The sequence below is a fragment of the Elephas maximus genome, chromosome 9 (assembly GCF_024166365.1).
Source record: "Elephas maximus indicus isolate mEleMax1 chromosome 9, mEleMax1 primary haplotype, whole genome shotgun sequence".
Classification (NCBI taxonomy): domain Eukaryota; kingdom Metazoa; phylum Chordata; class Mammalia; order Proboscidea; family Elephantidae; genus Elephas; species Elephas maximus.
In genome coordinates this window covers 71865277-71881127 of record NC_064827.1, presented here as the reverse complement: position 1 = coordinate 71881127, position 15851 = coordinate 71865277, and the positions used below count along the sequence as shown (strand labels likewise).

The window sequence follows — 15851 nt, the reverse complement described above, 5'->3', positions numbered from 1 at the left end:
TCCTCTTTCAAAGCCCGACCATACTCAGGCCCTGCCTTCATGACCACCTCCATCCCAGCCCACACCAGAGACCCCTCCCTCCTGCTTCTGCACACCTGAGGCTGTGCTCTGCTGAGGCCTAACCTCAATCCCCCCTGCTTTGGCAAGAGCTGGTACCGGCCTACCTTGTTGGGGTGCACCGCTCGCCGCAGGTTCTCCATCCACTTATCCCGCTCAGCAGCTGATCGGCAGGAAAAGCACTTGCTTCCCGATGACGTCGTCACCTGTGAGGGACAGACAGACAGTGCTACAGGGGAAGGGAATGCAACAAAGCTAGGCAGTGGGTGGAAGGTCTCGGGGGCTTAGGAGACTTGGCCGCCAGGTCTGCACCACAGCCTCAGGAAGGAGGTAGGGTGAGGCTTATCATAACCCTTGGATTTCATATTTTACATGTGGTAAGTGAAATCTGCTGTCACAGAGCAAGTCAATGAGAGGAGAGTGGCCCAGTCCTAAGCCATCTGGCTACTGGTCCTAGGTCCTCACCCCTACCCCAGGGTCCTTCTGTCTAGAGAAGCATCTTACTGACGCTAACCTAAGTCTCCCTGAGATGGATAAAGGATGGGCCACCCTGCCTGGGTCAGAGGGCAGTGCATAACCCAGGAACTACAGGTATCAAGGATGCAGACCAAGGGTACAGAGTTGGTGGGTACAATGATCACATCAGTCCTCAGCTGAGACCTTCCAAGAACTCTGTTTTGCCAAGCAACATGACAAAAGTGATGGTAACAGGTGCCAAACGTTTTTTGTGCCAGACTGGAGAGGTGAGAATGGGGCTGCCTGGGTGTGCTGGGCCCTGGGGCCCTCTCCCTGGAGCTGTTGTTCTCCTCTTCCCAACAGACTGACTCTTGCTCATCCTCCAATCCCGAGTTAGACATCTTCTCCCTGAGAGTATTCTAGGCAGGTGGCTTCTACTCTGTGTTTCCACTGGCCCCGTCCCCCCGCCACACACCATGAAAAGGTTCTTTAGGAGGAAACTTAGGCTCATACACGGGGTTCAAGGGTCTTCCCATTCTGCAGCATCCCCTGTTGTGGACAGTCTTGTCTTCAGCCCTTCCCAGGCAAGGAAGTCAGAGCCCTGATCTAGCCCTGCATGGCCACGATCTGGAACCAGAAATGGCACCCAGTGGTCACAGGGCATGCGGCACATGCCTGGCAACATTCTGTTCTCTCCCTGGGGCTGGGGGTGCCAGGAGGTTGCCACACTGTCCCCAAATGGCTCATTGTCATTACCAGGCTCATTTCTCCCTACGAGAGAGCTCCCCTAATTATACAAGACTATTGGGGGGCAGAGAGTGGGGGTGGGGAATCTTGGTAGAAAGAAAATATGAATGATTAGAAAAGCTATTAGAAACCCCTTCCCATTCCCCAACCCCCCGGACCACGAACTCCTAGGAGCATCTGGAAACAACAAAGTCCTGGTCCTGGCTTGGCCTCAACCTAGGTGTGTGACCTCTGACATCTTCCTGTCCCTTCTGAGCCTCCATTTCCCCACCTATAATGAAGGATTGGACAGGCTCATTCCTCTACCAGAGAGCTCCCCTTATTATATATAACTATTGGGGGTGGAGAGTGGGCCCCAGGGAGAGAATGGAATAATCCCCTATAATAGCCCTGCCCAGATTGGGTCACTGGCCCTCTGCCCCCAAACTCTGGCTCACAGAATGTTAGGGCAGACAAGGTTCAGGCTTTCATTGTACAGAAGGTGAAACAGGCCCAGAAGAAAAAAAAAAAAAAAGGGTGGGGGAGGGGTGCTCCATTATCCAACACTGCACTTGGGAATTCTCCAAGGAGGTGTGGGTGGGCTGGTCAAGAAAAGGGCTCTGGGGCCTATTACTGCAATTCCACACAGCCTTCTATCACTTTTACCTACTACCCAGCTTCACTTGCTATCATAGAGAACAAGTGCTGGTCCGTTTTCAAGGAAAGCCCAGAAGGCAGGAACAAAGCCCCCTTTCCGAGCTCACCCAGTCCTGGTTTCTTAGGCGCCCAAGCCATGAGCAGATTCCCACCACTGTCCCAAAGAGCCTGGCCCCTGCCGAGGCTACAGAGCACTCAAGGAGGGTATCTGGAAGGAGACTTGGCCTCATCAGAAGGGAACATCAGTACCCCCTTCCCCTGCAGTGGGACCCACCTCGAAGCAGTAGTCCTGGCCTAGGATGCTGCTGTGTACAGGCTTGATGACCACCTCCTCCTCCATGCTGAGGTCCAGCGCCTCCACCGCGCTGCTGGGGCTAAGCAGGGACTCGTGGGAGCGTGACTCCTTCAGTCTTGGCATCAGATGGGACCTGGGGTGGGGGGGGGTGGGGGGCGTGGGCATTCAGACTGGGCCTGTCACCCTCCTGGCCAAGTTAGTTCCAATTCCCCTCCTCAGCCCACTCTGACTCTGTCCTTGTCCCAACTCCCCTCCCTTCCCCTCCCCTCCAGGAAACCTACCCAGACCCACTCAGCTGGAAGCAATCACTCCTCTCAACTCTCACTGTCTTCCTATTTTAAGACAGATTTTGGGGAGAGGGAAAGGTGTGGTGCAGGAGTCACAGAAACCCACCAGTCCCTCTTCCCCACTGTGGGACCCTGGGTAAGTGGTTCAGACTGTCTAAGGGAACAAGCAGCTGAGGATTTGGCAAACACCCAGGAGTTTAAAGTTAGCACTTGAGCCTGCAGGGTCTGCCTGCCTCTTGAGCAGTCCCAGAGACTCACAGGGAAGAGCTGGCTGTGACCCAGGCAGCCTTCTGGGGACCTGGGGCCCTCCCCATCTCTCCACTCCAGTTCTTGTTCAAGACCAACGCAGTCACCCTGTTCCAATATTTGTCCAGATCCTCACTGCCAACAGAGCCCTTTCTCATATACTATCCCACTCCACCTGCTCCTCACGAGGCAGGAGAGCTGCAGCGGTGTTTGTTGCTCCTATTTTACTGATGAAGACACGGAGGTTCAAAATGGAAGGGATGCGGCAGTCTCTGCAGAGTGCCAAGACTCCCTGAGACTCAACTGGGGCCACGTGCTGGGACTCACGGTCCCAGGCCAGAGTTAGGGGGCTCAATATAGGTCTTGGCACAAAGAGCAGAGGTAGCTGACACCACCTGATACGCAAATGGAACTGACTGGCTCCAAGAGACCTGGCCTTGGACCTAGGCCTACTGTTCACTCTGCAGCCCTGGGCAAGTCATTTCCCCTCTTTGCACCTGGGTTTCTTCAATGCACCTGAGGTGGTACCTGTACCAGTGCCTGGTAGAGTCTACTCATTACAGAGGTGAATGCCCCTTTCCCAGAGCCAACGGCACACAGCAGGGCCCTACTGGACCTCCCTGCCCCCAACAGCTAAGACAGAGGAAAACACTGAAGACCATGGGGGGGCCTGCAAAGATTACTCCTGGAGAGCGGGAACCGGGCAAGTCTTACCCTTGCTTGTGGCCACTGCTCAAACCCCTGGAGCTGGTGAGGAATCTGCCTCAAGCTTAGCCCACACAGAACTCTTTCCCCACCATCCTCTGCCTTTTAACTTCTGGCCTCCAGTGGTGGCAGGGATCACTGGGCTCAGTCTTCCATTCTCTCCCTTCCTCACCAAAGACCCCTACCTCAGGTCAGGCTTAGGCCAGGCCAAACACCACACATCTCAGAGCTGGGCCCTGCCCTGGAGGGACATATAGCAGGCAGGGTCACCAGAGGCTGGCCCCCAAGTACACATACCTGTATACCAGTTTCATGACTGCCAGGGGGCTGGGGACCAAGAAGTTGAGATGAGTGGAACTGCTCTAGTCAGAGGGCCTCATAGGCTGACAGAGGCTGCCACCCCCCTCAACTCCAAACCTCCATGGCATCAGCCCTCTGTGCATATGAACTCCCCCTACCCCCGGCCCCAAGTAGAGTACTGTGGTAGGTGCTATATGGAGTCAGAGCTGGAATCAGGACCCCCACAGCCTAACCCAGGAGTTCCAGGCAACCTTCTCCTGACTGCCTACCCATGCACGGCAAGCTGCGCACATGGAAGGGCTCAGATCACCTAAGCTGAATCAAGCCCCTCAGGCAGGACTTGTGAAAGCTCTAGAACAATGGACAGGACAAGAGGGGCGTAGTAAGAACACACCAGAAGGCTGAAACCCAAACTACCCCAGGGCTCACATGGGGAACTGCCCAAAGTGGCCTAACTTCAACCACCATCGTGGCAATGACCAATGCCGCGGGTGGGTCTGTCTCCCCTAGGTTGAGATTAGGCCCCCCGCTGGGCCTGACAGCCCAGCTCACGGGGCAGACTCCAGGCCTCCCTCCCAGAATGGGGATTCATACCTCAGTATAAGAGACACCCTGCCTCAGCAAGTGGGGAGGTTGCCCTGCATAGGACAGGCTGGGACCTGCAGCCCCTAAGCCTGCCATCAGGGGCTGAAAACAAGGGCAGCAGGCTGGAATCAGTCTACTTTCTGGCCCGGCCTGGAAAACCTTGCCAGGTAAGGATGCTGGGAGCCAGGGTGGGTAGGGTAGGGACACAGGAAGTACAAAGGGAGGAGCTGGTGAGCTGGGCCCACCTTCTACCTGCGGCGCCTGAGGAGTTATTTGGGGAATGGAAAGGGAGGCTTTGTTCAGAGACCTGGCCTGCCCAGAGAGACCCAAGGGGCCCTGGTCCTACAGCCCCAGTAGCCCAGCAGGCCCAGGCCAGGCCCCAAAGCAGCCAGAGTGAGCCTGGAGCCTGTGGCTGAAGAACCCTCTTCCTTTTCCCCATCTTGCCTCACAAACATGTCCCATCTGGCCAGGCCCTCACTAGAAGGTTCCTGGCTGAACAGAGAGCTGTGGAGAAGCTCACCAGCCTAAAGGTGTCCTGGATTAGCCTGGCACACCTGGCTGCACCTGGGCAGCCTCGACCCTCCCCACTTCCCCAAAGGCTTCTCCACGGGGGGTGGGAGCAGTGAAGCAGAGGCCACACCCATCATCCTTGCAGCCCCAACTCACTGGGAGAAGGATCGGGGGCAAGGCAGGGCATGGGAAAGCCCTCCTGGCCAACATGTTCATAATGGGGAGAAGACAGCACCCACCCATCAGGCCCCAACGCACAGCATCCTTGGTCCTAACCCACTGGGGCCCAGAGGCAGCTATTCTGCTGTGACCATACCAGAGTGGAACCTCCTGGCAGAGCCAAGTGGTGGTGGTGATGGTAGTAGGTGGTGGTGGGAGGTAGTGGAGGTGGTGGGAGGTGGAGGTGGTGGTGGTGGTGGTGGTGTTGGGAGGTGGAGGTGGTGGTGGTGGGACGTGGTGTTGGGAGGTGGAGGTGGAGGTGGTGGTAGAAGGTGGAGGTGGTGGGACGGTGTTGGGAGGTAGAGGTGGTGGTGGGAGGTGGTGGTGGTGGTGGGACACGGTAGTGGGAGGTGGAGGTGGTGGTGGTGGGAGGTGATGGTGGGAAGGGGTGGCGGTAGGAGGTAGTGGTGGTGATGGTGGTTGGAGGTGGAAGTGGTGGTGGGAGGCGGTGGAGGAGTTGGTGGCGGTGGTGGAGGTGGTGGTGGTGGTGTGATGGTCAAAGGTGGGAATGGCTGACACAATTGCTGGGACTCAGGAAGGGAAAATGGTCATTTGGTCACTTCCTGAACTCAGCAGAACAGCCTCATGGCTTAAGAACCACCTCCTCCAAAAAGCCAGCCCAGTCCCTGCCTGCAGCACTTCCACCCATTTCATGAGTGAGATCACCTGCCCCATCAATCACCCAAAGAAGGCCTTTACCCCTCTCTGCCTCATCTCTCACCGGGCATTGTTGGGCCACTTTCCTTTCTCACCTCCGGCCTCTGGGTTTCAGAAGCAGCCATCCCTGGCAGGGAGGAGGGCGAGGGAGGGGAAAGTGCTCTGAGACTGCTCAGGCTTGGGGGTGGAGGGAGTGAGTGGCATGGCTCCTACCTGGGAAGCTCAGGTCAAAGGAGCTGAGCTGGCCCTGCTCTGCCTTGGCTCCCATTCCACTCCTAGGAGATAGGTACTCGCAGGCACCTACCTCCAGTCAGCACAGGGCACCCGGCTTGTCACTTTTATATCCCAACTGCATACAACCCTGCCAGGAATACTCATCTAGCCATTTTACAGAAAGGTAAGTGGGCTCAGGGAGATGTTACTTGGTCTGCGCAGGGCCACCTGCTGGGATGAGGACCCAGGTCTGGAAGCTGTGCCCACAGCTGCCCTGTGTGGAGTCTGGGACCTGATGCCATTGTACACAGGGCCTCGGCCAGGCCCCAGCTCCTGGGTCAGATCCTGCCCTCCCACCCACAGGCCAAGGTGAGAGAGAACGTGGCCCAAAACTCTCCCTCTGCATGTTCTCCACCCATACCCAGCCCAGCCTCATGATGGCTTCCTTCCCTGACCGGCCTGTGGACTCTGGATACAGGAGTCTTAGATCTCCTCAGTGAGGCGGTGACTAGGAGGGCAAAAGGCCTTCACCAGGTACCTCCGCCCATGCACATCACTCCCGCAGACCACAACAATCCTGCCAGGGATGCCGTGCAAGTACACTGGGCTCAGGGAGGCTGGGCTGCATGTCTGCAACAGAACCAGGTCTCAAGCCAGGGCTGTGGGCTCCACACACTTGCCCCAGCGCACCACGGTGGAGACGGCATGCCTGGCCAGGCCAACCGTAGGCTCTGCACTAGACCTAAGAGGCAGACACCGTCCTCATCCCACTTAACAGGAGAAACCAAGGCCTGCTCAGAGAGGAAGTGACCCACCCTGAGCCTTGTCTTCTCTCCCAGTGTCACATTTCAGGTGTGGTACCCCATACCTTGGGGGGCATTTTCCTATTTGAAAAAAAAGGAAGTATGCTTGCCTGAAATGGAAAATATGGCAATAAGCACACACTGTGAAAAAAGACAGATTTTTCAGGAAGAGGAGATTTCTCATGTCTTTGAGTTGTGAGGAGGGAATTTCTCTAAAGACCGTATGGGACTCAGTTCAAGCCCCAGAATGAGGCATTCTAGCCGCCGGCCTCAGGTCCATCTGCCTGTCCCACCCTAGCAGGCCCACCCTTCAGTCACCACTGGGGTCCCAATTCTGTTAGGCAGGCCCCCAGGCACATGTAGCCCCCTCTGCCCAAAAGTATCTTCCCCCTTTCCTATCCAACCTTCAAACACCCAGCATCAGTGCCCCTTCTTCCAGGAAGCCTTCCCAGACTCCCCAGGCATATAGCAACCATGCACCTGGGCCTAGCACCCTAATATTCATGAGGCTGGGCTGGGAAGTTTGTCCCCTTGAAGGTAGGGGTTCCTTGTGGGTCGGGCTGGGTCTGGCTCAGCTCTAAGATTCAGAGCTTCAGGACTCCTGGATCAAAACCCCAATATCTCAGCAGCCAAGGTCAGCTAAACCCAGGCAGGGGGGATCTCCTGGCATGAGGACAATCTTCGCCGAGCCCTGCAGACCCTGGTGACAGTGATTCCCTTGGACAAGCAACAAAGAAGACCCAAGGGTGGGTCATCAGGGCAGCAGTCTGCTCAAGGCCACTACCCAAGAGCCTTAAGGGGAGGCTCACCCCAGAACCTCTGAGAAATGGCTCTGCCCTTAGGGAGCTCCCTCCATTTCTCCCAAGGTTAGGAAGTTCATCCTACCCTCTGCAGCTGCACCTCCAGCCCCTGCTCCATGGCCCTAGCCCTCTTAGATCTTCCCAAAAAGGGTGCATTCTCTAGCCTCACAGCAGCTCCCAGGGACCAGAGGCCCTTGCTTCCCCTTCTCCTCCTCCCAAGTCTAGCCTGCTACACTGGGGGCCCTTCACTGTATCTTCCATGACCTAGAATCCTCACACCTCCAGAAGGAGGTGGCACCATGATTTCCAGATTATAGAGGACAGAGCCTAGACCACTGGATAGTAAGACTGCCCAAGACTCCACTGCAATTGAGAGTGGTCTTGGCTGGGGGCAGTGGTGTCCCACCAGCCTTCTCCCACCTAGTCCACAGCATATCCCCACCTCCGCCACATGCTCCTCTATCCGACAGGTATCACTCTCGTTTCTCCTCTCTCCCCTCATAACCTACAGAATAATTGAGTCCCAGATGCCTCATTGCGGTGTTCAAGCCCTTCCTGAAGTACCCTCTCTCTACCCTCGCCTCACACTACACCCTGGCAAATAACCAGACTTCCCTTCCCTGGTCGCTGAACACCTCCCCTCTGGGGGACCTGGCCCATGCTGTTTCTTGAAAGGGTACTGTCTTTCCCTCCACTTCTCTGCATAGAAAAATCTTTCTCAGTCTTCAAAGCCCAGCCCAAATGCCACCACCATGCTGCTGTCCCTGGTCCCTCCAGAAAGATAACACTCATACCCATACTGCCCAAGCTCCACTCTGCGCCACTCTCCCACCTGTCTCCTCATGTTTTTCTCACAACAATTTCGTCGGGCCTGAGGTACCACATCTCAGATAGGCGAGGTGACTTGTTCAAAATCACATGGGTAGCAAATGGCCAAGTGGGAACTGAACCCAGTTCAGCAGAGTCCAAGATTAGCGTCACTACCACAAGGCACCACCTCCACCTGGCTTCTCAACTGTTCCACGGGGGCACCACAGGCAGCAGGGCAGGGGGCAGGGTGGCTGGGCAGAGTGGGGCAGCCTCTGCCCAGGACCCAGGGCCCGTGGGCATGGGTGAGGCCATTGTTGAAGATAAAGCCAGGCCCCAACAGCAGCTCATTGTGGGGGCTGGGCAGCGGGAACAACAGGGTCATTGTCCTGGCTCCTGGGGCACTGCCTTATCTGACAGCCTTCTAGCCAACCCACGAGCTGTGTTTCAACCCCGTATTTTTCTCTCTTAAAAGGTTAGTGGCACAGAAGTTCAACAAACTCCCCATTACTTCAAGAAGGGAGTGGTCCCAAAAACAAAACTCACGATAATCAGAAAGTCCTATTTTGACACAGTGAGGATGTTCCCAGTAATGGGCGGGGTGAGTTGAGAACAGAGTTGTATAGCCTGGAAAGGAGGAGGCTGAGGTTCACCCTTCAAATCTCAAGGGGGCTGGGCTGGGACCAGGAGAGGCCAATGCCAGCTCATTCACAGCTTTCCCAAAATGGGCCAGGCTGGTTAGGTTTCAGAGGGAGTGGGCACTCTATCTCTGGAAGTATGCTAGCAGTTGAGAGGCCTTTTAGACATGGTGCAGAGCGACACCTGCACTGCTGGGGGCTGGAACAAGGATTGCTGGGGTAAGAGGCCAGGCAGTCATAGGGAGGCCTTAGGCAGGCAGTGGAGGGAGGAGTCTGATAAGGCATAAACACACATATACACACTGTATGTGCACACAACGGAAATGCCACCTGCAGTTGGCAACAGGCAAGAGATAAGCAGAAGCCTAGTCTCTACTCTTTATAAAACATGTGGCCTTGGATACATTAAGTCATTCAACTCTCTAGGCCTCAGTTTCCCCATCTCTAAGTGGGGATAATGACATACCTTTCTCACAGGGCTGCTTTAAGGATTAAATGCGGCAGTGCAGGTGAGATGCTCAGGAGGACAGGTCAATGCTAGCTACTACAATCACTTCCTCTTGAGCAGTCCAGTCCTCCAGTCTGTTCACTTACTACTAGGCACCATTTCTGGAGTGGGGTATAGAGCTGTGAACCACACTGCTGAATGATGGGCACGCTGCTAACAAGGCTGACATTGCTAAGGGAGGTAAAGCTCCTGATACTTGGGGCGACAAGATAAAGACTTCGCATGCTATTCTGTCCCTTTCCCCTCATCACTCAAATGCCTTAGTTTCTCTATGCCTGTTTTCCCCATCTGCAAAATGGAGACAAACAACATCTACCAAATATTCTGGGATGCCTTGGCGGGGCGGGGAGGAGGTGGGGGGAGCCCTTAATTTCCTGAAGTAAAAGGAAGGGAAAAAGGGCACAGGGCAGTAAATCCCACCGAGGGGCCACTTTGTCCTCTCTTGCCTGTGACTCTGCCCCAGCCCCAATCTCCATCACACATCCTTGTGTGGTCCCATGCCACTGCCACAAGCAGGCCTGGGTGGTGGCGGGGGGGTGTTGGGGAGGGGAGGAATTCTGGACAAGGTTGTTCTCCATGAAGGAGGTGCCGACCTGAAGGCTGGTGGGACCTTCTGACTCCCTAAGCCCCAGTTCAGGTCAGAACACGCCAACCATGCACCTGCCTGTCACTGCCAGGCAAGTCCAGGGAACGATGTTGGAAATCTCTGCCCACAATGGATGGGTCCCTGGACCCAGTGAGAATGGGGGCGCTGACCTCCTGGGAATCAAACAGCATCCTGTCCACAAACAGGCAGCACCACGTCAGAGCGTCCTGCAGAACCATCGCTCCTTGGACCCAGCCTTGCCCTGCTCCCCTGGGAACCCACTGCTGAGCAGGCCAGAGCTCTGTCCCTGGCCCAGCTGGGGCCCCAGGGGAGGGGAGAAGAATGCAGCCGCCTGGTGGCCCCAAGGGCTCTGGAGATGCACAGGCTGTCCTAAAAAGGCAGGGAGGATGGAAGCCCTGCCTGGGAAGGCTTCCTGGGATGACAGGGCCTGGAGGCGTGGTTCCTCCCAGCCTGGGCTGCCCTCAGCCCAAGGCAAGGGGGCAGGTCCCTAGCAGAGCCACCAGGAACCAGTGTGACCCGCCCCCACCCCCCCCCATACACATGCTGAGTCCTGGGCTGGGAGGCAGGGAGGTGCTTGGCCTCCAGCCCTCACTCTACCCCTGGAGCCCCAGCAAACACCTTTGCGTCTGGGAGCCTGTGCTGGCCCCACTTACAGGACTGAGCTGGCAAAGAGAAGGGCTGACACTCTGGCCATCAAAACAGAAGGACAGAGCAGCTCATCATGTGCTGCAGCTACAATGCAGCCCAAGGCCTGGCATACAGTAGATGCCCAATAAATGCTGCCTGAATGAACAACGCTGTGGCAGCCCGCACTTAACTATGACAGCCACTAAGCACCACTGCATGCCTAGTGCCCCAACAAGGGCCCACCCCTTTCATGCAGTCCAATTTATGGAGAAGATGGGGCAGGGCTGGGAGGGATGGCCTGACCAGGGAGTGCTAGGTTCCTGTCCTGGTTCTGCCACTAATCTGCCTGTGGTCTTGGACCTACCCCTCCTTCTCTGGGACCCCAGACTTGCTGCATGACCCTGAACAAGTTCCCTCCCTCTTTGGGGTGCTGTTTCCTCAAACATTGAACTTCTTCAAAGAGACATACAAAAACCCCAATGTGCCAACTCTCCAGAAACATGTGAGACCATATACTACCACTACTATTACCACCACACCACTACTACCACCGTTACTACCACTGCCACTACTAGTAGTAACAGCATATTAGTAATACCTCATCAAGCCCTGGTGGTGCAGTGGTTAAGCACTCAGCTGCTGACGGCTGCTAACTGAAAGGTTGGCAGCTTGAACTCACCAGCTGCTCCGCGGAAGAAAGATGTAGCAGTCTGCTTCCATGTAGATTACAGCCTTAGAAACCCCATGGGGCAGTTCTACTCTGTCCTATAGGGTTGCTATGAATTGGAATCAACTCGACGGCAATGGATTTGGTTTGGTTTTGGGTTTAATACCTCATTGCTGCCTGGTGGTGACTTGAGGCCACAGGGTTGGGAAAAGGCCAGAGAAATGAGGGGTGCTGGCATGTTGCCAGTGTCTCTGAATGGGAGAGACAGCTTTCTGCATCTGGACCATACCCAACCCACACCCTTTCCAGTACAATTTTGCAGGCCTAATGGAGTTTTCAAAAAACATTCAGGAACACATTTACCTTTGCACATCTTATTTTTTTTGGTGGGGGGGGGCGTTGCAGAGAGGGAAGAAACAAAAAAACTTTCCATCTAATCCCCCAAGTCATCCTGCAGCCTGAATAATTTCAGGTTTTTAATCAATAGCTGTCAGACTTGTCAAATTACTTTGGGGACCACAAAGCAGTTTTTAAACATTCATAAACCTCAGAAGAGCAGCAAAGTGTCCTGAATTTTAAAAGAAGAAAATCCAAGGAACACTCATTGAATAGGATGAGATTTAGGCAAATCAAAATTGAGTTGAGGGCCAGCTGCCCCTCCTGCTTCTGAGCAGGTGACAGCTCTCTGCCCCCTTCCTGCTCCCCAGGAGACACTGCCAGGTCTGGCCTGGCTGCTCAGAAAGATTAGGGATAGTGACGCCCCAAACCCTAAGCACCCTCAGCCTCCCCTGTGTAAAACCCCCTTATGCCCTTCCACCTCCTCAGCCTCAGGAAAAGAGCACCCCCCTAACAGCATCCAGGGCTCTGACCCCAGGTTTATCTGCTTCAACCCAGCCACTGTCAATCCCAAACACCCTGGGCTCTTTGCCTCTGCCCTGCGCATGTGTTGTCCCTCTGCCTGACTGCCCTTCCCCCAGCCTTTCCTCCAGAACAATTCCAGAGAATGTTTCAAGGTCCTGGCTGAGGTGTTCCTCCCTCTGTGAGCTCAGTCTGTGCCCCCCTCCCCCGCACATGTGTGAACACGCCCAGGCATCCCTTTAAACAGATTAAACCACTGAGTGTGGGCCTGGTTTCTGACCAGTCCCTCACCCCCACCCCAGAAGGGGCCATAAACACCCCCAACCTGGTGAGTGATGAGAAAACAGCAAACGACAAACAAATGAGCTGAAAGCCAAGTACTTCCGTGCCTGAGAAAGCTGCTTCCCCTCTGGCTGACCTAACTCCCCCAGGCTCTCCATCTACAGGAAGCCTCCTCAAGTTCGTGCTGGCCCGCTACAGAATGTTAGCACCACGCAGAGGCAGCATCTTCTCCTGTCTCACCTCATCTACCCAAGACCCAAGGGCCATCCCCTGTTGCCTCTGGGGACTGGGCAGGCCACGGTGTTAGGGTGATGGGATGTGGGAACTGTCTCTTCTCTCCCTTCCCTGGGGACCAGTCCCTTGTCCACCCAGCCCCAGCTCCTGGCACTATGTGGGTTGATGACTGAGGGAAAGTGGTGAGGAGGTCTTCTTCCTTAAAAACAAGCCCATGCAAACATAAAGCTCTCAGACCTTGGTCAAGTTAATTAACCTCTGTCTCAGTTTTCTCATTTGTCGCTGCTGTGCCCCTGTGATCAGCCCTAGCAGCTCCACGTTCCACCCAGGTTGGGCCCAGGTGCTGCCCTTCCCTGGGCATTCTGCCCCTTCCCACTCTGCAGCAATTCTCTGGATGCTCCTGGCTTCTTCCTGGGCCTAAGGCATTTCCAAGATGCCCCTTTCACTCCACCCAGCCCGCAGATCCCTCTGTTCCTCCCTGTATTTGGACTCTCAGAAAGTCTCTCCGCCAAATGACCCTAGAGAACTGTACCTGCTACACCCCCGCCCCTCCCCCACCCAAGAGTAGGCTTAAGAGTACAGCCATTTTATGCAGGCACCCCCAAGACCCCATTTAAGGAGATAAGGAAGCTGGAGCTGAGGGTGGCTGACTCAATCCCCTGTCAGAGACAGACACTTGTGGGAACAAATGCTGGCCCCTAGACTACAGCCCAAGTGTCCATCTCCAGCCTAGCTAATCTCTTCAATTTCAGCCACCATTTGGAAGGGAAGAGTTTTATGGCCATGTAGGCGCCCCTTCTTGTCAGCAGTCTGACCTCTGGAAGACAGGCGAGGCAAAGCAGTGAAGGGGAAGGAGTGCTAGACCCAAGGGAGCAAAGACCTTGGGCTTGCCTCTCCTGCACCTCAACTCCCTCACCTGTCAAATGGGCCACCCTTATCTCCTGCTAGAGCTTACTAAAGATTCATTAAGCCAATACCCTCCATTCCTGGGCTGAGTTAGCCCAGCCGCCCAGTATATAGTTACTGAGCTCCTCCAACACGCCAGTGTTCAGCCTGGGAGCCACGGGCCTTGGGGCCCCAGCTCCCTATTCCTCCCCAAAGCCTGGTGTCTGTGAGTTCCAGTGGGCCTCTTCTTACAGTGCTGCTTTCCAGACTACCATATTTTTTGCAAATAATGTGTCCATGTAAACACACACACACATATAATGCGCATAGTGCACCTAGGAAAATACAGCATGAGGAGGCTGCAAGGTTGGCAAAAAAAAGGTACAAAGCGCACATTATTTGCATAAAAATATGGTAGTAGGAGCCAGCAGGGAGAGTTCGAGTTTCAAGAGCAACAAAACAGCAGGAGAGGGCAGCTACCAGCAAGTCATGGGCTCCCAGGACACTGGAAAAGATAGAAACTCAGAGAAAGATGTCAAAGAAAACCAAGGGTGTGGCTATGAGTTCCTCCTATTCCTAGTAACTGCGTACAAAAGCCAGCTGGGGCTCTCCAGTACCCACCTCACCCATGCACCTGGTGATAAGGGGCAGGCACTGGCTCTGCAGTGAGTAGACCTCACATCCCTGACCCTCACACAGCTCAATCACCCAACTACAGATGACTAACCCCAGAGTTAAGGGGTTAGGCATCTGTAGTTGGGTGATTGAGCTGTGTGAGGGTCAGGGATGTGAGGTCTACCCTGAGACCTCAAGGGGCTTCGCCAAGCAGACAGTGTGCCAGAGCCCAGAGCCCACCTTCTTTCCCCACACTCCACATTGGCTGACTCTAGGATACGCTAGCTCTGTCATTTGCCACCTGGCTCATGGGATCTCAACCGATAAAGCCACACACTTTAAATACAGCTTCCAAGGTGCATCCCCACCCAACCATATGGGCCCTGCTCAGCCCCATTCCCATCCAGCTCCAGCCACACTGGGCTGCCCACTTTTGCTTAAGCTGTTCCCTCCACTCAGAACAGTCTCTCCCAGTGGTAAAGTCCTCCTTATCCTTCAACACTTGACAAAGGCTACTACGTCCATAAAGCCTTCCCAAACAGAACTGACAGCTCCCTCTAGGGTTTGCCCACATGCCCTCCCAGTCCTCCCCTGCATACACATGAAGCGGAGACTCAGAGAGGTCGAGAAACTTGCCCAGGGTCACAGTTTGCAGGCACCAGGGCAGGGTAGATGGATGCCTAGCACCTGGGCTTCAACTTCTAAACTCTTCACTGCCTGCCAATGTCTAAGGCTTTTGCCAAACCAACAAAAAATAGTGTGATCAAATACGCCAACTTTTAAGTAACTTACAGGAACCCTAGGTCACCAGGAACTGTACTGAGCCTTGCCTTTGTCACCTGCTATGTGACCCTGGGAGCCCTAGTGGCACAGTGGTTAAGCATTCAGCTGCTAACCAAAAGGTTGGTGGTTCGCACCCACCAGTGGCTCTGCAGGAGAAAGGTGTGGCAGTCTGATTACAGCCTTGGAAATCCCACAGGACAGTTCTACTTTGTCCCTTGAGTAGGAACTGACTCGACGGTAGTGAGTATATGACCCTGGGCATGTCATTTCCCAGTCTGTAAAATGGTAAGAATGATACCTAGCTCGCAGGTGTCCTATCCCTGCCCCTCCCCCCACTTCCACGCCGTGGTGGGGACAGTGATTAGCACCAGTAGACACTTGGCTGTAAGAACCCAAATCCTTGCTCTGACTTCTCCAGAGATGGGTATTTCCCCAGTAACAACTCTACCACATCAAAGTGACCTGGCTTCTGACAATTGTTTCAGATACATAAGCTGGAGTCAAAACACACTCCAGGCCCAGACATAGCCTTCCCCTCTTCCACATACTCCCACCCTGGCTGGGCCTAGTGGATCAGGAGGGCACAGATAGTCGCAGGAAGGAGAGGAAGAGGAGGAAAGATGGAAAAGAGTCCTGCTGGGAGGCTGGAGAGAAGACATGGCCCCAAGCCCCCAGTGCAGCCTGGCCCGGTCCAGGGTTGGGTGACTCAGACCATAGGCCAAGTTCCTTGGTTCAGAACATTTCAGAGGTGCCCGGCATTTCCCGTTCTCTCTGGAGCCCACAATAAAGGCCCCTGGCTCCTTCGGGAAGGAGCCACACGACAC

General features: G+C 54.9%; 1 protein-coding gene across 17 annotated transcripts in view; it reads right to left on the bottom strand.

The window, feature by feature from the left end:
* DAB2IP (DAB2 interacting protein) overlaps positions 1-15851 on the bottom strand; it is a 233012-nt gene that overhangs the window by 28192 nt on the left and 188969 nt on the right. For 16 of the 17 annotated variants that reach the window (XR_007518794.1, XM_049897217.1, XM_049897215.1 and 13 more), the window contains 2 exons: positions 2171-2324; positions 165-263 (listed from right to left, as the gene is read on the bottom strand). Coding sequence is in view for 16 of the 17 variants with exons in the window: in XM_049897217.1 (XP_049753174.1) it covers positions 165-263; positions 2171-2324 (253 nt within the window). In the remaining variant the exon portion in view is untranslated. The remainder of the gene's footprint in view (positions 1-164; positions 264-2170; positions 2325-15851) is intronic. The other variant, XM_049897230.1, reaches the window with a different exon arrangement.